The sequence below is a fragment of the Rhodamnia argentea genome, chromosome 2, assembly GCF_020921035.1.
Source record: "Rhodamnia argentea isolate NSW1041297 chromosome 2, ASM2092103v1, whole genome shotgun sequence".
NCBI classification, from domain to species: domain Eukaryota; kingdom Viridiplantae; phylum Streptophyta; class Magnoliopsida; order Myrtales; family Myrtaceae; genus Rhodamnia; species Rhodamnia argentea.
The window spans coordinates 24977225-24996137 of record NC_063151.1 but is presented as its reverse complement, the minus strand read 5'-3'; the positions used below and the strand labels follow the sequence as shown (position 1 = coordinate 24996137).

General features: G+C 40.8%; 4 protein-coding genes across 8 annotated transcripts; 2 read left to right on the top strand and 2 right to left on the bottom strand.

Annotated features, from left to right (window-relative positions):
- The first annotated feature begins 485 nt into the window (after positions 1–485).
- Positions 486–5801, top strand: LOC115752768 (pyrophosphate-energized vacuolar membrane proton pump). The gene is given in 9 exon segments (XM_048275310.1): positions 486–786; positions 2757–3076; positions 3079–3330; positions 3458–3837; positions 4248–4334; positions 4407–4737; positions 4891–5301; positions 5414–5473; positions 5594–5801. Coding segments are annotated over 9 exon segments (2298 nt in total). The 5' UTR covers positions 486–536; the 3' UTR covers position 5801.
- A 648-nt stretch (positions 5802–6449) lies between these two features.
- LOC115752697 (protein SRG1-like) lies at positions 6450–8635 on the bottom strand. Of its 2 annotated transcripts, none has more exons than XM_030690994.2 (5): positions 8446–8635; positions 8043–8363; positions 7655–7902; positions 7014–7335; positions 6450–6880 (listed from the first exon to the last, which is right to left on the bottom strand). In XM_030690994.2, the coding sequence occupies exons 2-5, from the start codon at positions 8322–8324 to the stop codon at positions 6644–6646; spliced, it is 1089 nt and encodes a 362-aa protein (XP_030546854.2). In that variant the 5' UTR covers positions 8325–8363; positions 8446–8635; the 3' UTR covers positions 6450–6643. The 2 variants fall into 2 exon arrangements, with proteins under 2 accessions (XP_030546854.2, XP_030546853.2); XM_030690993.2 differs by having other exon boundaries at positions 8043–8368; positions 8448–8635.
- A 2554-nt stretch (positions 8636–11189) lies between these two features.
- Positions 11190–14794, top strand: LOC115752698 (calcineurin subunit B). 3 transcript variants are annotated; one of them, XM_048274754.1, is made up of 8 exons: positions 11190–11207; positions 11267–11310; positions 12173–12268; positions 12375–12499; positions 12591–12687; positions 13261–13370; positions 13667–13741; positions 14467–14794. In XM_048274754.1, the coding sequence occupies exons 3-8, from the start codon at positions 12199–12201 to the stop codon at positions 14515–14517; spliced, it is 528 nt and encodes a 175-aa protein (XP_048130711.1). In that variant the 5' UTR covers positions 11190–11207; positions 11267–11310; positions 12173–12198; the 3' UTR covers positions 14518–14794. The 3 variants fall into 3 exon arrangements, with proteins under 3 accessions (XP_048130711.1, XP_030546855.1, XP_030546856.1); XM_030690995.2 differs by lacking the exons at positions 11190–11207; positions 11267–11310 and adding an exon at positions 11739–11877; XM_030690996.2 differs by lacking the exons at positions 11190–11207; positions 11267–11310 and adding an exon at positions 11753–11798.
- A 593-nt stretch (positions 14795–15387) lies between these two features.
- On the bottom strand, positions 15388–18238 carry LOC115752699 (pheromone-processing carboxypeptidase KEX1-like). 2 transcript variants are annotated; one of them, XM_030691001.2, is made up of 4 exons: positions 18092–18238; positions 17890–18022; positions 15941–15996; positions 15388–15843 (listed from the first exon to the last, which is right to left on the bottom strand). In XM_030691001.2, the coding sequence occupies exons 2-4, from the start codon at positions 18010–18012 to the stop codon at positions 15501–15503; spliced, it is 522 nt and encodes a 173-aa protein (XP_030546861.2). In that variant the 5' UTR covers positions 18013–18022; positions 18092–18238; the 3' UTR covers positions 15388–15500. The 2 variants fall into 2 exon arrangements, with proteins under 2 accessions (XP_030546861.2, XP_030546860.2); XM_030691000.2 differs by having other exon boundaries at positions 17890–18017; positions 18092–18232.
- Positions 18239–18913: the final 675 nt, after the last annotated feature.

The window sequence follows — 18913 nt, the reverse complement described above, 5'->3', positions numbered from 1 at the left end:
GGAGCTCCTTTAAGCACCCACAAACCATTACACGCATTAATTTCCAAGTGCTTCAAATGCAGCAGCATCCTAATGGATGGGTCAATTTCAACCAGCCTTCCACGATCCTTCACTACGAGTCTTTCCAAAGTCAAGCATTTAGAGAAGCTATTCATCTTCAGTTTGGTTTGCAGTTTATTCATATTGAAATTTGGCTGAACTATATACAGAGGAGAGAAAATTGTAACTTGAATTTCTGTTCTTCTTGAAAAAAAAATGGTTTGCGGTTTGATTTTCTTCTGAAATTTAATTATCCTGTCGTTACATCATCGGATTAGCAGGATACGAGGGCACTAACAACGATCAACCGTCGTAAACTAATCTCTTGTATTTAAGACCGCGGTGGTGCCTCTTTTGTCTTCACCGATTCGTGTGCTCCCGTTTATCCCCTCGTATTTCGTACGACATAAAAGCAAATATAAATCACACTAGAACCCCGCCTCACCCTCTCTCTCTCTCTCTCTCTCAACATCAACTCTTGCGACGAGATAGCAAACATGGCTTTGCTCTCTGCACTGGCGACGGAGATATTCATCCCTGCCGGCGCCGTCGTTGGGATAGTATTCTCTCTGGTCCAGTGGTTCCTGGTCTCGCGCGTCAAGCTCACGCCGGAGCAGCGCGCATTGCCCGACGACAGCGACGACAGGAAGAATGGCTTCAGCGACGGCCTCATTGAAGAAGAAGAGAGCATCAACGAGCACATCGTACTCTCCAGGTGCGGCGAAATACAGCGCGCCATATCGGAAGGTGAGATTGAGGTTTTTCGGTTGTTGGGTCTTCTTTGTTATTCTAGCTCGTTCAGGTGCTTGCTCTCTGGTTGTTTGCGCATTTCCTTTTTTTATCTTCTAGCCTCTTTTGAGATTCTCTGGTCGTGCGTTTTCTATTCTCTAGTTGAAATTTTTAGTGCTCAGCTCTGAAATTTTCTGAAGCTTATAGTTTCTCTCCTCTGTTTGAGTTGAGACTCTTAGCTTATGTTTGGTTTCTTGAACCATGGAGGCGTAAAAATGGAAGTGTGTTCTTGTGGGTGTTCATTTAGACTAACTCAGATTGTGTTCTAATTCGACAATGATTGAGAGTTTGAGGTGAATAATAATATGGGCGAAACGAAAAGTTTGAGTCTTTAACACCTTTTGGCGACCGACTCGTCCCAAAGGTCGGGCCTTTACAGTGTCAAAGAGTTTTCGTTAGGGTTTTCAGGGCCGCTCAAGCTGCAGAAAGCATGGTTTTCGAGGTTTTGGTTTTTGTTTATTTTTATGATAAGGATAGTGTTGAATATTATTGTCGTATGGAACAACGTGAGGAGCACCAAGCGGTGTAGTGTGGCCCTTTTCATTTTCGTCTTCTGGGCATATAAAAATGGGCTGGCGTTTATCATTTTCGTCTTATGTACATAAATGAAGTCGGTCTTATTTTGTTCGGATCTTGACCGGGTCCGAGCTCTATAGAGCTGAATCACGTGACTTGCACGTGAATTCCAAGGAAACGCTAAAGCAATCCTAGAGCTCCTATTTCTATGTTCAGGAAATGGCTTCAGCTACAACGTAAGTCATTTCCCAAAACTCAATCAACTCGCCAACTGGGTTTGAAGCCACCTTGATGACTGTGTTCAACTTTGATTCCCTTCTTAGCAAAATTGTCAAAATGGTCTCATCGGAATAGTTAAGTCTTTTATGTGAAGGTTGTTGCATAAGCAGAACAATCTTTACAAAACAAATCATTAGGTTGTTTCCCCTCTCATAATTTTGGAATATGTTGATGTGCACGGGATGTTGATTCACCTCCTAGCTTTGAAGATGTGTAAATTTCTCACATCAAACATGGGTGGTTTTTATCACAAGAAGAGTGGCGACCATGCGCATACACTGTGCAATGCACATGCTTTTGAGGATGTAATTGCTACTCTTAACAAATTGTCCGTTTCAACAGTCTAAATTGCAATACGGAAGGGGCTGATCTCCAAACAAGAAAGCTATGCAGATTTCAGTCGAAAATGAAGTTAGCTTATAAGTGTTAGTTGCTTCACATGCTTTAAATCAAAATCTTCTGAGTAATATGTGGCTCTTACCTTTGAAATGAAGTAAATAGAAAGCCACGGTTCTATCAGTCTTCTCATCCAGACTTCCCCTCATCGTCTTGCCGCCTAAATAAAAATAGACAGTAAATGGGCCTTGATGTTGGCAGAACAGAAATCAATGTTGGGGATGGACCTTAGGGCTTCCTCACTATATGGAAGTAGGGAATCCCTTTTCATGATCTAAACATATACAACACTATAAACATAAAAAAAAACGTAATGTAGCAGGATTTCCAAAAAATCTTGGTACTTATACTTTATGTCATTTCCAATGCCAAAAAATATTTGTGTAGTCCTTACCATGATTTGTTGCTGTTTGAGAATTTTGCAAGCAGCTTTCAAAGCTTCTGCAGATCATTGTGCCAGGAAGAAATGACAGAGAATTCTCTCGTATGCATATTTTGATGCGATGGGATAAATTCATAATGACCACTATGAGTAGTTATTATGTGGGAGCTAGCCATTCTAATCAACGCATATGTCATGCTTGTAGATCTTTGTTTGTCTTCTCCATATCTGCTATCCTCCCTTTTCTTCTTTTTTGATGGAGATACATTGGTATTAGTAACTCGATCATTGAAATGACGTTTCTAAGCATATGCAACTGAAAAATGATTGACTTGTGGACATGTGGATGTAACAGGTGCGACATCTTTTCTATTTACCGAGTATCAGTATGTTGGAGTTTTCATGATTGCCTTTGCAATGTTGATCTTCCTGTTTCTTGGTTCTGTTGAGGGCTTCAGTACTAAGAGCCAGCCTTGCACTTATGACCCATCAAGGATGTGCAAGCCTGCGCTTTACACTGCCATCTTCAGTACAGTATCGTTCTTGCTTGGTGGTTTCACCTCAATCCTATCTGGCTACCTTGGAATGAAGATCGCGACTTATGCTAATGCAAGGACGACTTTGGAAGCAAGAAAGGCGTTGGGAAAGCATTTATTACCGCATTCAGGTCTGGTGCAGTAATGGGCTTTCTACTTGCTTCCAATGGTCTTTTGGTACTTTTTGTCACCATCAATCTCTTCAAGTTGTATTATGGAGATGATTGGGAAGGTCTTTTTGAGGCTATTACTGGCTATGGTCTTGGTGGATCTTCCATGGCTCTATTTGGAAGAGTTGGTGGTGGCATTTACACCAAGGCTGCCGATGTTGGAGCTGATCTTGTTGGGAAGGTTGAGAGAAACATACCTGAAGATGATCCAAGAAACCCAGCTGTAAGTCATATCACTTATTTGGGTTCTAGTATGGCTATCAGTCTGTTTGTCAGGTCTAGGTCTATATAGAAGTTTTCATTCCAGTTCCAGTTCCAAAATTGTAGAGTGAAGCAATTTTTTTATGTAGGTAATTGCTGACAATGTTGGTGATAACGTTGGAGATATTGCTGGAATGGGGTCTGATCTTTTTGGCTCATATGCTGAATCTTCCTGTGCTGCACTTGTTGTTGCGTCCATCTCCTCTTTTGGGATTAACCACGACTTCACTGCAATGTGCTATCCCCTGTTAATTAGTTCTGTAGGCATCCTTGTCTGCTTGCTCACGACACTCTTTGCCACTGACTTTTTTGAAATTAAGTCTGTGAAAGAAATTGAGCCGGCATTGAAGAGGCAACTCATCATCTCGACTGCCTTAATGACTGTGGGAATTGCTATAGTCACTTGGATTGCACTTCCATCATCTTTCACTATTTTCAACTTTGGGGAACAGAAAGTTGTGAAGAATTGGTAAGCTTTTTTTATCATTTTATTCTTAATGCTTGAAATGCGCTTCATTGTCCATTCTTAATGTTGTTATTTTATACTGGCACTTGAAGGAAGTGAGCGATTTTGATTCTGGTGTTGTGTTTTGCTCCCGTTTGAGGTTATGTAGGTAGCTCTGTTTTGGGTATCCTGTATTTATCCTTTCTTCCTCGCACATTTAGCTACTAAACGAACTATTAAAGATCATGAATTTTCTTGTTCCATGGTTTTATGATTCCATAATTAGTTTGTACCTTGAGTTGATTGAATATGATGGAAATGTTAAATTTCATGACATGAATTACTAACGTGGTTGTCTGACAGCTGGGCTGCAAGTCTTCATTTTACACAGGAATACTGAGGTTGAGAGATTCTCTGATGTTCTGGCTTTGCAGGCAAATATTCTTGTGCGTCAGTGTTGGCCTTTGGGCTGGACTGATAATTGGGTTTGTTACCGAATATTTCACCAGCAATGCCTACAGGTATAAGCGAGAATGGTACAGTTGGTTTCTTCTCAACTTAAAAACACTAATGGCCAATAAATTATTTTGCAGTCCTGTCCAAGATGTTGCTGATTCCTGCAGAACTGGAGCAGCTACCAATGTTATCTTCGGTCTTGCCTTGGGATATAAATCCGTTATTATTCCGATTTTTGCGATTGCAATAAGCATCTATGTTAGTTTCAGTTTTGCTGCGATGTACGGTATTGCAGTGGCTGCTCTGGGAATGCTGAGTACTATTGCTACTGGATTAGCCATCGATGCTTATGGTCCTATAAGCGACAATGCTGGAGGTATTGCCGAGATGGCTGGAATGAGTCACCGAATTCGTGAGAGAACCGATGCTCTCGATGCTGCCGGGAACACAACTGCTGCAATTGGAAAAGTAAAACAATAGTCCCATTTCATTTGTGGCGTTTCCTTTCTGATTTCAATGATTAGCCACTCTTTTGCTTTTGGAAAAGGGGGACAAAGTAAAATTGCTGTCAACTTTTGCCAATTGTTGGACTAATATGACTTAATGTATCTATATTTGAAGGGATTTGCCATTGGATCGGCAGCTCTCGTGTCTCTGGCCCTGTTTGGAGCTTTTGTGAGCCGTGCAGCAATTTCTACTGTTGATGTCTTGAGCCCAAGGGTTTTCATTGGTCTGATGGTGGGTGCAATGCTTCCTTACTGGTTTTCTGCTATGACCATGAAGAGTGTCGGAAGCGCAGCGCTGAAGATGGTTGAGGAGGTTCGCAGACAGTTCAACACCATCCCTGGCCTCCTGGAGGGCCATGCAAAACCTGACTATGCTACTTGCGTCAAAATCTCCACTGATGCGTCAATCAGAGAGATGATTCCACCCGGTGCCCTCGTCATACTTACCCCACTCATTGTAGGGACCTTTTTTGGTGTGGAAACTTTGTCTGGTGTTCTTGCTGGTGCTCTTGTTTCTGGTGTTCAGGTGATTTTTTTTTTTTTTGGGATGCTGGTTCATTCTTGAAAAAAGATTAAGTAAAACCTTCAAGAGCAGAGTATGTTAGGGATAAGCTGATGATGTCATTTTCTCGTCACAGATAGCAATATCCGCATCAAATACAGGCGGTGCGTGGGACAATGCCAAGAAGTATATTGAGGTACAGATCCCTCAGAAATTACTGGCTACATCATTTCCAATTTTCTGAACCCACTCTAATATCTACGGGACTTGTGTATTCTTTTTCTAAAGAGGTTTTGTAATGTGCTCTTTGCATTAGGCCGGTGCTTCCGAGCATGCAAGGGCTCTCGGTCCAAAGGGGTCAGAGCCGCACAAGGCAGCCGTTATTGGAGATACCATTGGTGACCCTCTTAAAGATACCTCAGGCCCATCTCTGAACATCCTCATCAAGCTTATGGCAGTGGAGTCACTCGTGTTTGCACCCTTCTTTGCCACTCATGGCGGCCTCCTTTTCAAGATTTTCTGAGGTCGTCGTTTTCTAGCAGCCTATATCCAACCACTGCACCTCCTAAAATATCCCTCATTGTGGGGTTTTCAAACTAGTAGTTTAGCAAGCTTTGATTTTGGTGGATCATGATGATAGTTTGGATGGTTAGATGTTAAAAAACTCTGACAAATTGGCTGAATGCTGGTTGGATGTATAACTGCCAGTATCGTGTTAAATCTCCAAATTTCTTGTTTTTGGTATCGAATATCATTCGGGTACTTTTTTGGCCTTACCTGCATAGTGCTTTTCTGACTAGTTATGTTGCATGCATATTTTTATTTTGATCATATGTATTTTTTGTAGTGAGAAAGCTCTTCTTTTTCATTTGATTTTGCAGAGGTAAACATATGAAATGGGTTTTAACAGTTTATGTTGTAATATTCTTAGTGGCATGAGCAAAGCCCTGTAAACTAAAATCAACATGCGACTTGATCAGGTCGCGAAATTTAAAGAACTTTCTCTCTGGACGCTACATAAAGATCTCCCTGGCATTTTCGGAATTTGCATCTTGAAAACCTAGTATATTCAGTTTCGTGTGTATTTTGGAACCATTCCATTCTACACTCATTCCATGCTTGCTTAGCTGCACTCTGTATCAAAATGGCGCGAGATAATCTGGGATGGTTTGACAGAGCAAGGGACAGAGCTCTTTGGCAGCTTTAAAAAGAACAGGAGCTTATATAACCAGAGAAGCTATTCAGTCACAAGCCATCTGAACTCGAAAGTTTCAGGACCTAGCAGAAAGTCACACGTCGACAATTTACCATCGTTCAGGTACTTCTGGTATTTAAGTACAGCTGATCAAGAGAACTGCTAGAGCTTCTAAACTTTAGCTACATGAATGGCTCTCAAGCCTTGTTGGTAGTAGTCCCAGTGCACATCGGCGTAGTCTTTCACTGTCTTGTAAGCTTTTGGTCTTTCCTCGCTGATCAAAGCCTCTTCTGGTCCTATCTCTTTGTTGGCTTCTGGTGTGTAGAAAACAGCCACAGAGATTCTGTCTCTCTCTGAACTGCTGAGCACCCTGTGCACTGGGCTCTTGAACACTCCGTTGGTCATTACCTGTTAATCACACATAACATAATAGTCATGAACAGAATGAAACCAGGTGTAGCATTAAAAAAAAAAAGCAACATTGTTTAGAACAGGGCAAATAACTTGCAAAATGACTGTAAACATTGATCTATCAAAGTACCTCCATTTGATCACCCATGAGGACAAGAAGAGCACCAGACATTGTTGGTACGGTGAACCACTTGTCGCCTTTGAGAACCTGAAGACCTTCAACGTCTTGCAAGATTATGGTGTACCCCGATCCATCTGCATGCGGTTTCAAGCCAAGGATGAGATCGGGTTTCGGACACCGGGAATAGTAGTTGAATCTCGCCTGCAGAGGCCCCTTTTCGCCAAACTGATTTAGGAAGCAGTCCTCTTGTAAGTCCAGTGACTTTGCCATGGCCTTTGAGACGGCTTCTGTCATCATCCTCATCTTCACAGTGTACTCTTGTAGAACATCTCTGCAATTCATTTAGCCAATTCGTTTGAGAAAGAAACATTTCTTTGTTGCTTCAATGACTGCAACTTACAGTGAAGCTAAAAATGTGAAGGGTCAAGGCCACATCATTTTGATTGTTCATCGACTGTATGGTATATCAATTTTATGAATCATTAGCATACCCACCATTACCCATATATCGACAAGAATTCATAGATAAGGAAGAAGAGCACTATCCACATGTGACGTAAGAGTTGGATGGACATGTAGAAAGTGTCGGAGAGAGAGAGAGAGAGAGAGAGAGAGGGGTTCAATAGCAGGGGAGAGGCATGCTGAAAAACCTGAAAGAAGGTGGATTTTCTGGCCAGAACTTCGGCTGCCTCTGATCCTCTGGATATACATCGAGGAAAAGTCGGTCGGACCAGTCCAGGGGCTGGCCTTTAGCGGGAACAGGATCGGCGCCATACCCTTGAAACTCCTCCACTCCTTTCTCAAGTTTCCTCTTCTCTTCCATCGGTTGATTGAAAAATTCCCGGGTGACTCGAACTATTTCATCCAGGAAAGAACTTGGGATTCCATGGCCTGTTGCCTGCAAGTTCATAACCATTAAAATAGATAAATGTGTTTGGAGCAGCAAAAACGTTAACTAGATCTCCTTGAATGAAATTAAAACCAAAAAGGTCAACGATTTGCACTGGAAAGGAAAACAAGGAAGACTTTCAATCAGACCAGGAAGCAGCCCCATGAGGAAAGTGCTGATCTGAGCTTCTGTAGCTCTCCATCGCGTTCCGACTGTGGAGATGAAGATGACAACACGATGGAAAGGTCTACCAGAGGAAATTGAGATAGCGGATCGGAAGAATCATCTCCTCCTTTCTCTTCGTCTGCCGCTTCACCACTTTTCCTGCAGATGTAGAGATGGGGCGGCTCTTCTTGGTTGATCACCATTTCTTGCACACGCTTGGAAAGCAAGACCTCCGCCGGCGGGAGCAAGTCGGCAGCTTCAGCCATGTTTTTGTGTGTCTCCGGAGCTCAATTCAGGTCTTTGTTCTACCGGAAGAGAATGACCAAGAGAAGCACTTTGTTAATTTGCTGGTGCTAAACTCTTCTCGTGTATATTCTTCTTACTTACATACTCTGTCACAACAGTTGAATGATACAGAGCAATCAATTCATTGCATATACGTGCAATTCTGTGGCTCTCAGAGAGAGAGAGAGAGAGAGAGAGAGATCTTGAGTATGATTAACGACGGCTACTCTGATGAACAACACATATAGAAATGTTCACTTGTCCTTACTCATGGACAGTTCACTCCCCCACTTACGTCTCTATCTCCTACCAGTCAATAATCCACTCAACTATTCATCTTTAATTGTTGAAGCGTGGTTTTGATAACTTTCTCGTGAACAAATGCAAGGGAGCCTTGCAAGTTGTTGGCCCAGTGTGAAAGTTGCTACTTGTCTTATGCAGGGTAACGAATGCGATTCGCATCTTGAGCGTTCCTCCGAATGACTTGGGCTATATTACCTAGCTGCGGTATATCTCATACGAAGAGACGTCCTGACTGTCGGGATCTTTGATGGGACTGTACTGGCGGTGGCTTGCCAACCTCGACTTCAGATCGCGGGTATTGCAGAATATCTACGATTCAAACTAATGGTAGGAAACCTTGTGGCGATCGATTCTACCCGGGCTAATCCAAGGCATGAGTTAACAGAATATTCTCGAATCGCATGAGTAGTACACGTGAACTGTGAGTGTCTTCGTCACTGACTTGTATGACCCAGATCCACCCATCTTTCTCGTGGATTTCCATGGAGGTGCCTTTCATGGTGGAAAAGACGAGCCGATTCTGAAAGTGAAGTGGTGTCTTTGGGGTGCTGTCAGCGACCAATCCTCTCTGCCTCAAACGTGAAATGTCTTTTGATTTCTTGTTTCGTCAGGGAGGGCATCATCGACAAGACAACAACGCATTGTTTGTTCAGCTGTCTTTTCTGTACTGCTTTATTAAAGTGTACATGCTTAACATCAATTACTCGTTGAATATTTATGTCGAATCCGTGTAATGCAGCAAGTGGAGATTCGAGTTCAAGGTTACAGATAAAACGAATAATGACACTAATTGACCATTAGCCGGGATGGTTTTTTTTTCCGAGAATGTTCGAGACTCCGCATGAACAATCGGTCGTCAAATGAATTAAAGATTAGCTAAACTTACTTCGGTGCGCGAAAGTCGACATGAGATATCAGCGTTAGCCAGCATGATGACGTTCATTCGATGAGGAGGTTTTTTACTAAAAAAGATACTTTTTTAGGACTGCCAAATTCACATGACTTCAATATACTTTCTAGATGCAAAAGGTTAGATACATCTGAGACACTTGGGTATGATTTCTACGGGGTTTAATATCATGGAAAACATTAAATTGGTACACTTGAGATAAATTTAACTCAAATTATTTTTTTGACAATGAAAAATTAAAAACTAGCATAAATGTGACAAATTCATCTTAAACTATTTTTTTTACTACAAAAAAACCCAAAATAGATACGTTTGTGATAAATTTATCCTAAAATAATTTTTTTGACTAAGAAAACCCAAAGTCGGTATACTTGTGATAAATTTATCCTCCGTTAAATTGGATTAATGGCACGAAAAATCTCAAATTAATGAACCCGTGACAAACGAAGATAAAAATTTCAAACTGGCATACTCGTGAACTGCCATATGCTATCCAACTTAGCAACTTGATGGTTAGATTTAACAAAAATTAATGGATGAGTAAATTTATTACAAGTATATTAGTTTGGGGTAAATTTGTCACAAGTGTACCAATTTGGATTTTTTATGGCAAAAAAATAATTTAGGACAAATTTGTCACAAATGTATCAATTTGGAATTTTTAGTAGTATTTACCCATTCTACGGCTGTTTTCTTCTTTCATTAATTTTTTGAGTCAATTGTTGAAGGCTTTATCACTCGGTAGACATGAATGGCTATAGTCTTAATTTTCAAGGTCCATTGAAAATGATTGAATTGAAAAATAATTTCCTATAAACAATCATTTGTCTCGCTTAAAATATTAGTCAATGAAAAATGAATTTGTTATCCGATAACGATTTATGTCTAAAATTTTTTGTGAACGATGAAAATATTTTTTATTCATACATTTTTGTAAGCAATACCAACGATTATTTCTAATAAAGTGCTTTTTGAATAATTCAATTCCCATAAAAAAAAAATGAACTCTCGATGTAAGTTTGTGCTTTCCATTTCAAATTCTTGACGGCCCGGGGTTAGAGAACTTTCTTTCTTTTTGGAAGATGATGAAATAGTATATGTCACTCGGCTATCTATCAAATTGCCACTCGATGGTTGTTTCTTTCTTTGTGATGAACATGTTATTACTAGGGGTGAACAAAATAATGGGGCCGAAACGGTCGATTCTAGACAATTCTCGTGGAACTGGTCCACTTCCCACTTCCCAAAATTTGGAATCGTAGACATTTGTCGTGTTCCCGATTCTAAACATGAACTCACCCACTTGGACCACAAGAGCGAGACCGATGTTTTTATGTATAATTTTTATTATTACAATGCACAAAACATTAGGGCTTATATGTGTAATTTTGTACCCTTCCAAAGGTGGTCCCTACTCTCTCGTTCGTTTTCTCAAAGCTCAGGGTCAAGATCGATCCCCCTCGCACGCCGAGAAACAACAAAGAAGCACGGGGACCACCGGGTGCTCTAGTCCGTGCACTAGCTCATCGCCCTCGTGTTCGTGCTGGTCACCTGCGTGGAGCTCTGCGGCGCCACCACCATCGTCGGCGACATCTACCGCCTCATCCAGTACGACATCTCCGGCGTCCCCCTCGGATCTCAACTCGCCGGGCTCAACCACCATGCCTCGTCTCTTCATTCGTCCCCCGGCGCCATTCTCTCCCGCACTGTGCTCATCATCCTCGTCCGCGATTTGAATCTCGGATACGTGAAAGGTGGGGGACTTGGTTATTTCCTTTGTTCTTAGCTGTCCTGAGAGGTCACACTCTGTTGCTCTTCTTGATCGCAAGCGATCGAACTGTTTTGGAATTGAATCGGGCAGATTCGTGGTACGAAAATCTAGGAACAAATCTAGAACGAAGGAAGTTGTTATAAGGTTTAGGTCTACCATGGAACAACCTCGGAATCGAAGGCCGGTTCCGCTCCTACCAGGCCCAGGCCCAGGCCCAGTTCCCAATCCTCATTGCGGCCTAAAGGGGAGGTTCCAAGTTCCGGCCCATTTTTACTTTTTTGGGCCGACGTCTAATTTGTTTATAGGTGGCCCATATTGGCATTATCATCATATAATTAACCAAAAAAAATTGACTCAGAAATTAAAAAAACACAGAAGAAGAAAAAGTGCATAGGTTGCTTAGATGGATCATGGATCCTAATCGGACAGCGTCGCTGGGGAAAAGAAGAAAATGTTTTCGATGATGACAAGGTGACTTCGTCTCCTTATAATTCGTCATCTCCCCCACTTTCTTTCCCACACTGTCTCCCTCTTTGGCTTTGATTGCCAGGTCTGTCTCCTTCATCTCTGTTCTCTCTCAACTTTCCCTTTTTTGTGCGCTTTATGATGGGAGGAAATCTTTAGGATTTTCATTTCTACGTGCCCCTTGGAATTTCGAGCAATTTTAGTAAATCTAGCTCCTGTTGTGGCTATTGCTTTGTCTACTGAAGCTCGCCATGTGCGATCAGTTATTAAGACTGATGAAAGAGTTGCTCGGCGATCGAACAGCGTGTGAATTGTAGTAGTGAGATTTGGGTCTTGATAGTTTGAGCAATTTATCAATATTTATGGTTTGCGTCATTCAGGCTTTTTGTTTTCGTTGGCGGATTCGATGGGGAATGCGTCGTCCATGCTGACTCAGTATGATATTGAAGAAGTTCAAGACCACTGTAATAATCTTTGTGAGTTTCTGGTTCTATTATGGTTTTCTCCATCGTCAATTGCTTCTTTTCTAATTAATCGGGATTGATCAATTGATTTTTTTTTTTTTTGTGTGTGTTGGTTCAGTTTCCCAGCAAGAGATTGTGTCGTTGTACGAGAGATTTTGCCAACTTGATCGGAATGCAAAAGGGTTTATCTCGGCGGATGAATTCTTATCGGTTCCGGAGTTTGCAATGAATCCACTTTCTCAGGTGGCGTCTATAATTGTTGCTATGAGGAGATGCATTAGATTTCATTTCTTATTAGGATGCTTATAAGGTGTTCTTTTTTTAATTGAGACAGAGGCTGCTTAAGATGGTGGATGGCTTGAACTTTAAGGATTTTGTGGCATTCTTGTCTGCTTTTAGTGCCAAAGCTAGCAAACAGCAGAAGATTGAATGTAAGTTTATTCAGACTGTGACCCTGTGCAAAAGTTCTCATCTTTCGACACTTTCTTCTGAAAGTGGCTTTGTCAGACCACTTTAATTTGTGAAAAAACTTTCCACTCTTTGAAAATCATGGAAAACAAGAAGCAAGGCGGTACTGGTATCTGCATAAAAAATATTGATTGGCTTATTTAAGCAGTTCTTAGCATTATATCCAGATTGAACTAATCTAAAAAGTTGGAAACCGGCAATGGGGTGCCTTCTAAGTTAGAGATACTGAATTGTGGAAGCATAATTCCTTCAATGTGGGAACAATGAAATGAATTGCAGGCAAGACCAGTAAATAAGTTCAATTAGAATCGAACTGTTTTGAACCCGCAGAAGGAATCGAATCAGGTGGTTGAGAGCATCTGTTTGCTCTGTATTTTTTGTGTTATGAAATTGTCTGGTTGAAGCTATATAACATCAGTTCTAGTGTCGTATTGTAAAACAGTCTCTCTCTCTCTCTCTCCAAATGGTAATTTTTGAAGCCCCATCAGCTTTGGTGGGATGAGTTGCCTGATGTTGTAAATTTTCCCTTACTGCAGTGATTTTCAAAGTGTATGATTCAGACTGTAATGGAAAGGTGTCTTTCAATGACGTTTTGGAAGTTTTGCGGGATTTGTCGGGTCCATTTATGTCAGATGAACAAAGAGAGGTACTTACCAATGGACTGGAGGTTCTCCCTTCAATATTGTCAGTCTGTCTAGACAAGATTTTGCAGAGGACATTGTTGTCTTGTATTTAGGTATCCTCCAATATGGTATAAATGTGTTGGTCAAACCTCATATGTGCACTTCTCATTTGTGATTGTTCTTGTGGATTTGGATAGTGTCCAAAGCAACATTTTATGGTGCATCTTGCCTATTCTTTTCTAAGGTTGATAGCTTTGTGGCTCTCATCTACTTGCTTGTGTACTTTTGAGCTAATTGGTGCATTGATCATTTTCTATAGCAAGTCTTGGTTCAAGTGTTGAAGGAAGCTGGTTACACAAGGGAATCCTATTTATTGTTGGATGACTTCGTTAAGGTATGAGTAGCTCCTTTTATACTGATGGCAAAGGTTAATGCTAGATGCAACCAATTGATAGTGTGGCTTCACATTTATCATTATAGTTCTATGGACCAGTGATAAGTTTTGACCCCTTTCACTCTAAAGTGGATAAAATTATCATAGAAATCAATTGAGATACATCTAAGCTATTTCTACAAGATAATTTAATGCCAGAATATTGTATGCATGATTTTTCTCAAAGCGAATATTTGAGTCTCATCTGTCATCACTGGAGCTAACTAAAAGAAGTTATAGGGTACTCTATTTTTCTCGAGAAAAGAGTATTTACTGTATAGTTTCTCACGTTCCATCTTCATATAAGTGATGCTCGCAATTTTGATGCAATCGTAATGAAATATCCTTAATATTCTTACATATCCAATTTCAAATCGATTGCATTGACTCATGGTTTCATACCTTCCAATGATGAAGATGTAGTATCGGATATCATGATGTACTTACTACCTGCCACGTGATGGGCCAACAAACTGTCCAAATATTAATACCCAATCGCCCATCATACTGGGAATCCTTTTCTGTTATCTTTATCTTCTTTATGATGGCTTAAGCATGGATATTCTTAGCACGTCAGCTGATCCATGCTTGACAAACTTTGAACTGGACTCTTATGCTTTTCTTCTTTTCGTGTTGCATTTGCTCTCTGTCATCCCTAAATATAACACTTCTCTGACACGGTTCAGGTTTTTGGAAACTCTGATCTAAAAATGGAGGTCGAAGTACCAGTTGACTGAGGGGCGGTCCACGTCGCCATGATCTGGCAAATATGCTGCACCAAAATGCACACGTCAAGGTTCCCATGGGAATAGCGAACATGAACCAGGAAGAGATGGCTCTTCATTTCTCTCTCTGATTGTGGCCAGAGCGGGGGAATAAGCAAATAGGAAAGATGTATATTAAAATAAAAATCTGCTCCCTTTGAATGTAATGTTGGACAAAACAACAAGTATTATGTCTCTAGATTTTTGTCCTCTCTCATGTATGGACATGATTTGATCCAATCCAGAAACAGATTAGGATAGCTATAAGTTAATGCTGCAATTTTTGTCTGTTTATTGGGTTGGCATCTTTTTACAATTCTTGGTGGCATTATCATTTCTGCGTTGTGCCCAGAGCGTGTACTGTTCTTGGTGGGTGTCATTTTCGTTCTTTCCTTATCCATGATGGTCTTTTGGGCATTAGAGGTCGATGGAAGCAAATTCGAATTTGTCAGAAATCCTTCTAGCTAAATATAAGAATGACCATCTTCAGGAGCATGAACGCTTCTTTAGTGTCAAATCTGACGCATAAGTGCTTGAAAATTTTCGTGACTAGTCATTTTTTCTTTGTTGGGTTGGGGGGAGTTGGATCCGGGGGGTCTAGTTCGAGAATAGTCATTTGCGTGGTGCGACATTGTACGAAACGGAAAGCCAAGTTGGAAAATTTATGTTAAATGATCATCTTAGTAAATTGTGAAATTCCAAGGTTAGAAAAGGACAATCGGCAGGGGGATTGTATATGCAAAGTCCACTTCTATGAGAAAAAACAGCCGCTCGAATGGTTGGTCTAAAAGGTAACAAACTGGAGATATCTCAGATGAATCCATGTGTATAATTATTGAGACCTGCACAAATAATCAGCTTTATTTCTTTATTCCAGGTCAAATCCTTTTGAAAAGAAGAAAAAATTTGTCTGAAGAACAATGAACCAATTCGGACAACAGGTTATGCGCAATGGTTCACTTCTTCTTTTTGGAAGGTGGCTGAGATTGCGCATCTTCGTCCTCGTCATCTTCTTCATCCTCATCTTCATCGTCCTCATCGTCCTCCTCCTCATCTTCGTCGTCATCGTCATCATCATCGTCATCGTCGTCGTCGCTTTCCTCATCACTGTCAGTCTCGCTATAGTCATCATCAGACCCCTCCACATCATCATCACTGTCACCTTCTCCCTCATCGTCATCCTTGTCACCGTCGCCCTCCCCATCACCTTTGTCCCCAGGTTCCTGAGAAGCCATGTCACCAGTGTCCTCATTCTCTGGCAATGGCTCTTTCACTCCAACAAAGTCAGCTGCTGTGAACCTAATCGGCATACATAAAAACTCCAAATTAACCTGGCATGCAATTAAAATACGAGGACAATCAAAGACAATTGAATAGAGGGAAAAAAGATTCAAACCTTCGATCTGAATCAATTATCATAAACACAGAGTCACCGCCATGCTGCAATACAACCTGAAGGGAGCATCAACCCAGCAAAAATGTTAAACACTAGCTCAAATTCCCATGTACCTAATCTTGGACGAAAAACAATTCTCAGTATAAAGGAGAAATAGCTTGATGGCAAATCAGAGAATCACATAACACAACCTGCATATTGTGGGAATTTGACAAGATGAAACCCGAAAATAGCACAATAGATCAGAAACAGAGAGGTGACACAGGTATGGAATAAAATGAGAACTGCCAGGTATAATAGACTAAAGCAAGATATTCAATACTTTTGGCAACAACAGAAAGGTTAATATGACTAACCGAATGAAGCATAAAAGTAGAGCACGGGTGACATCATTTACTTAGCTCAAGGACCAAGACATTTAGACAAAAATGAAGCAAGCATATACATCTGTAGATTTCTCCATATACATCGAGAATATTCCAAAGATCAGGAACATACATCAAACTATTCAAGGTAATTCAAGCACCGAGCGCGAAGAGATTAGCAGCATGTATGTACACAATTTACTCCAGTTCAAAACACGATCTTGCCCTACCAATCATACAAACATGGCCCTCCACGTCAAAAAGATATACACTAGCATCTCAACAAGCGTTAACTTTCCTCAAGAAATGAAAAAGGGTAAGTCAGTCAGAAGAGGAGCAACTAATTAACTGAGGACATGAAATTTAAGTCAAAGTGATGATACTTTTCAAACTTACTTTGCATGCATACGCGAGAGACCGGATTAATGCCTCAGCTGGCTTGCCAAAAAAGAAGAAACAAACTAAAACAAAACACAAGCTTATCTAAAGCCCACAGCTCCAACAAAAACAGCCGAAAATGTTCAGGCAATCACCACATGGAGGAAAGTTCTTGCAATAGGAATAAGAGAGAAATTGTGTATTAAGCAGTCATCTTCTCGTAGTCAGATCTCCAAGTTCTTTGAATGCTTGAACAAGTAGGTCTAATTGTTGAGTTCTGTGATGGCAAACTCAATGAAGTTGACATGTGATGCTGTTTCTGTGAAAAAGAATATTTTGATGTACCGAATTCGGAGTGTCATGGATCCGGATTTCTCTATCGAAAGCAATAACAGAAAAGAAAATAATGAAATTGATGAAACATTTCTCTCACGGAAGATATAATTGTAAAGAGCAATCAAATTTATGGAAGCATGAGTTTGTTTTCATCTTAGACTCAACTTCCCTACCGGTTTCCCAATTAATCCCGTGGATACATATAATTCTAAAGAACATGAAAGTAATAAAGTAGAGGTTTATGTAACATCCGAGTTTCTTAAATAGAAAACGATTATGTAGGCTATCAATTGAATTCGTTTCCTTGCCCAGCCAGATATGTGACGGATTAGGTAAGATACAAAGGACGATCGGGGATTCCGTTTTACCTGGTGGTTGCACGTCTACGCCAATCCTCGCCCAATTTATCTTTTGCCCTACTAATCATTAGATTATCCGACTCCGGTTATTTTCACACACAGGATTTCTACTCTTTCTCACCCGATAAGGTAGGCCAGTAGTTGATCCAAGGAGACTGTCGCGCCGTGGTCTCTTTTTATTATTTTGCGATCGCCTGTTATTCCTCTTTTCTAACAGTGTTTTTGCTCAACATCATGCATCATGAGTTTCGACGTGCCGCAAAAACTACAAGGACCTTCAAATCGACCATATTAACACTCTAGGATTCAACGTAAACACAATCAAAGCATTGATTCTGCTCCAGAGACACAGTTTAACGAAGAGCATTCATCTCAAGCACGAATTTTTATTTTTTCACATCTGAATCAGATTCGTATACCACGGAGCTAAAAACGGCTAAGCAAACACACCAGCTTCCAGCTTCAATTTTTGAAAACAGAAAAAAACGAGGCAAAGCGAAAAAGCACATACCACCAGAAGCAGGAGCAAGCAAGCGGTCCTCTGAACCAGCAGGGCAGCTTCGATCACGAAAGTTCCCACCTTTGGTGCCACCCCAGCGTCGAGATTGGCGTTGCTACCGTAAACACTCTCCATCTCCACTGCTCTTGAACAGTTTCCAGTCAGACAGATTAAACCCAAATGAAAATCAAAGGAAAAAAAAACAAACTTGTACCTCTAGATAGAGACACGAGAGTCCAGAAAGAGAGACAGAGACGCTTGAAACAGGAGGGAGATCAGGGCTCTAGTCGGAACAGTGAAGTGGAGCAAGTTAGGGTTTGGACTCTGGTCCTGTGGTGTTCTTCGGACATGTTTTCCGGCTCTGTCAGATATTTAAGGGGTCCACAACTCCTGCCACGTAAGCATCGACGTGAATCTAGGTGGGTCATAATTCCCATCCCCGTCCAAAAATCCCAGTAGCTTTTGGACCCACCAGGACTTTATTTTATTTTATTTTACTTTTTGGTCGGACACCAGGACTTTATTTTAACTCCCAAAAAAAGGGACACAGCTTTTTGAAGGGAAAGATGTTTTGAGTTCTAGGTTTCGATTGACCATATGATACTTAAATCAAACGACTTAGAACCATTTCGAAACCAAGAAAAAATAGTTGGTTGGGATTCTAACGAACATGTCTGATCGTCCATTTTTCTTATATTTTGATGATTTAAATCAATTTAAGAAATATCACTAAATTATCCAAATCACTATGGTCATGATTCCGAGCCAATGCGAGAATAATTTGATATTTCTAGCAAGAGTCAAGAGTAATGGGTGCTTGTGTATTTAATGTGCACCAATGTGATGGCCGATAAGAAAGGTTTCAGTGGACCATCCGATACTCGAATCAACGATAAGAACATTCTCGAAACCAAGAAAAAATGGTTGTCGGGATTCTAATGAACATCTAACTGTAAATTTTTCTTATATTATGATGGTTTACGTCGGTTTAGAGGGATATCGCTAGATTGTCCAAATGAGTATGCTTGTGACTTCG

Excerpts from the sequence above, each read along its gene's own strand:
- LOC115752699 (XM_030691001.2), bottom strand. The coding sequence starts at position 18,012 with ATGGAGAGTGTTTACGGTAGCAACGCCAATCTCGACGCTGGGGTGGCA. Across the intron at positions 15,997-17,889 it reads GCTTGCTCCTGCTTCTGGTG|GTTGTATTGCAGCATGGCGG; the intron begins GTATGTGCTTTT and ends TGCTCCCTTCAG. Across the intron at positions 15,844-15,940 it reads ATAATTGATTCAGATCGAAG|GTTCACAGCAGCTGACTTTG; the intron begins GTTTGAATCTTT and ends TATGCCGATTAG.
- LOC115752698 (XM_048274754.1), top strand. The coding sequence starts at position 12,199 with ATGGGGAATGCGTCGTCCATGCTGACTCAGTATGATATTGAAGAAGTT. Across the intron at positions 12,269-12,374 it reads AGACCACTGTAATAATCTTT|TTTCCCAGCAAGAGATTGTG; the intron begins GTGAGTTTCTGG and ends GTGTTGGTTCAG. Across the intron at positions 12,688-13,260 it reads CAAACAGCAGAAGATTGAAT|TGATTTTCAAAGTGTATGAT; the intron begins GTAAGTTTATTC and ends CCCTTACTGCAG.
- LOC115752697 (XM_030690994.2), bottom strand. The coding sequence starts at position 8,324 with ATGGCTGAAGCTGCCGACTTGCTCCCGCCGGCGGAGGTCTTGCTTTCC. Across the intron at positions 7,336-7,654 it reads GAAAATCCACCTTCTTTCAG|AGATGTTCTACAAGAGTACA; the intron begins GTTTTTCAGCAT and ends AATGAATTGCAG. Across the intron at positions 6,881-7,013 it reads TCATGGGTGATCAAATGGAG|GTAATGACCAACGGAGTGTT; the intron begins GTACTTTGATAG and ends TGTGATTAACAG.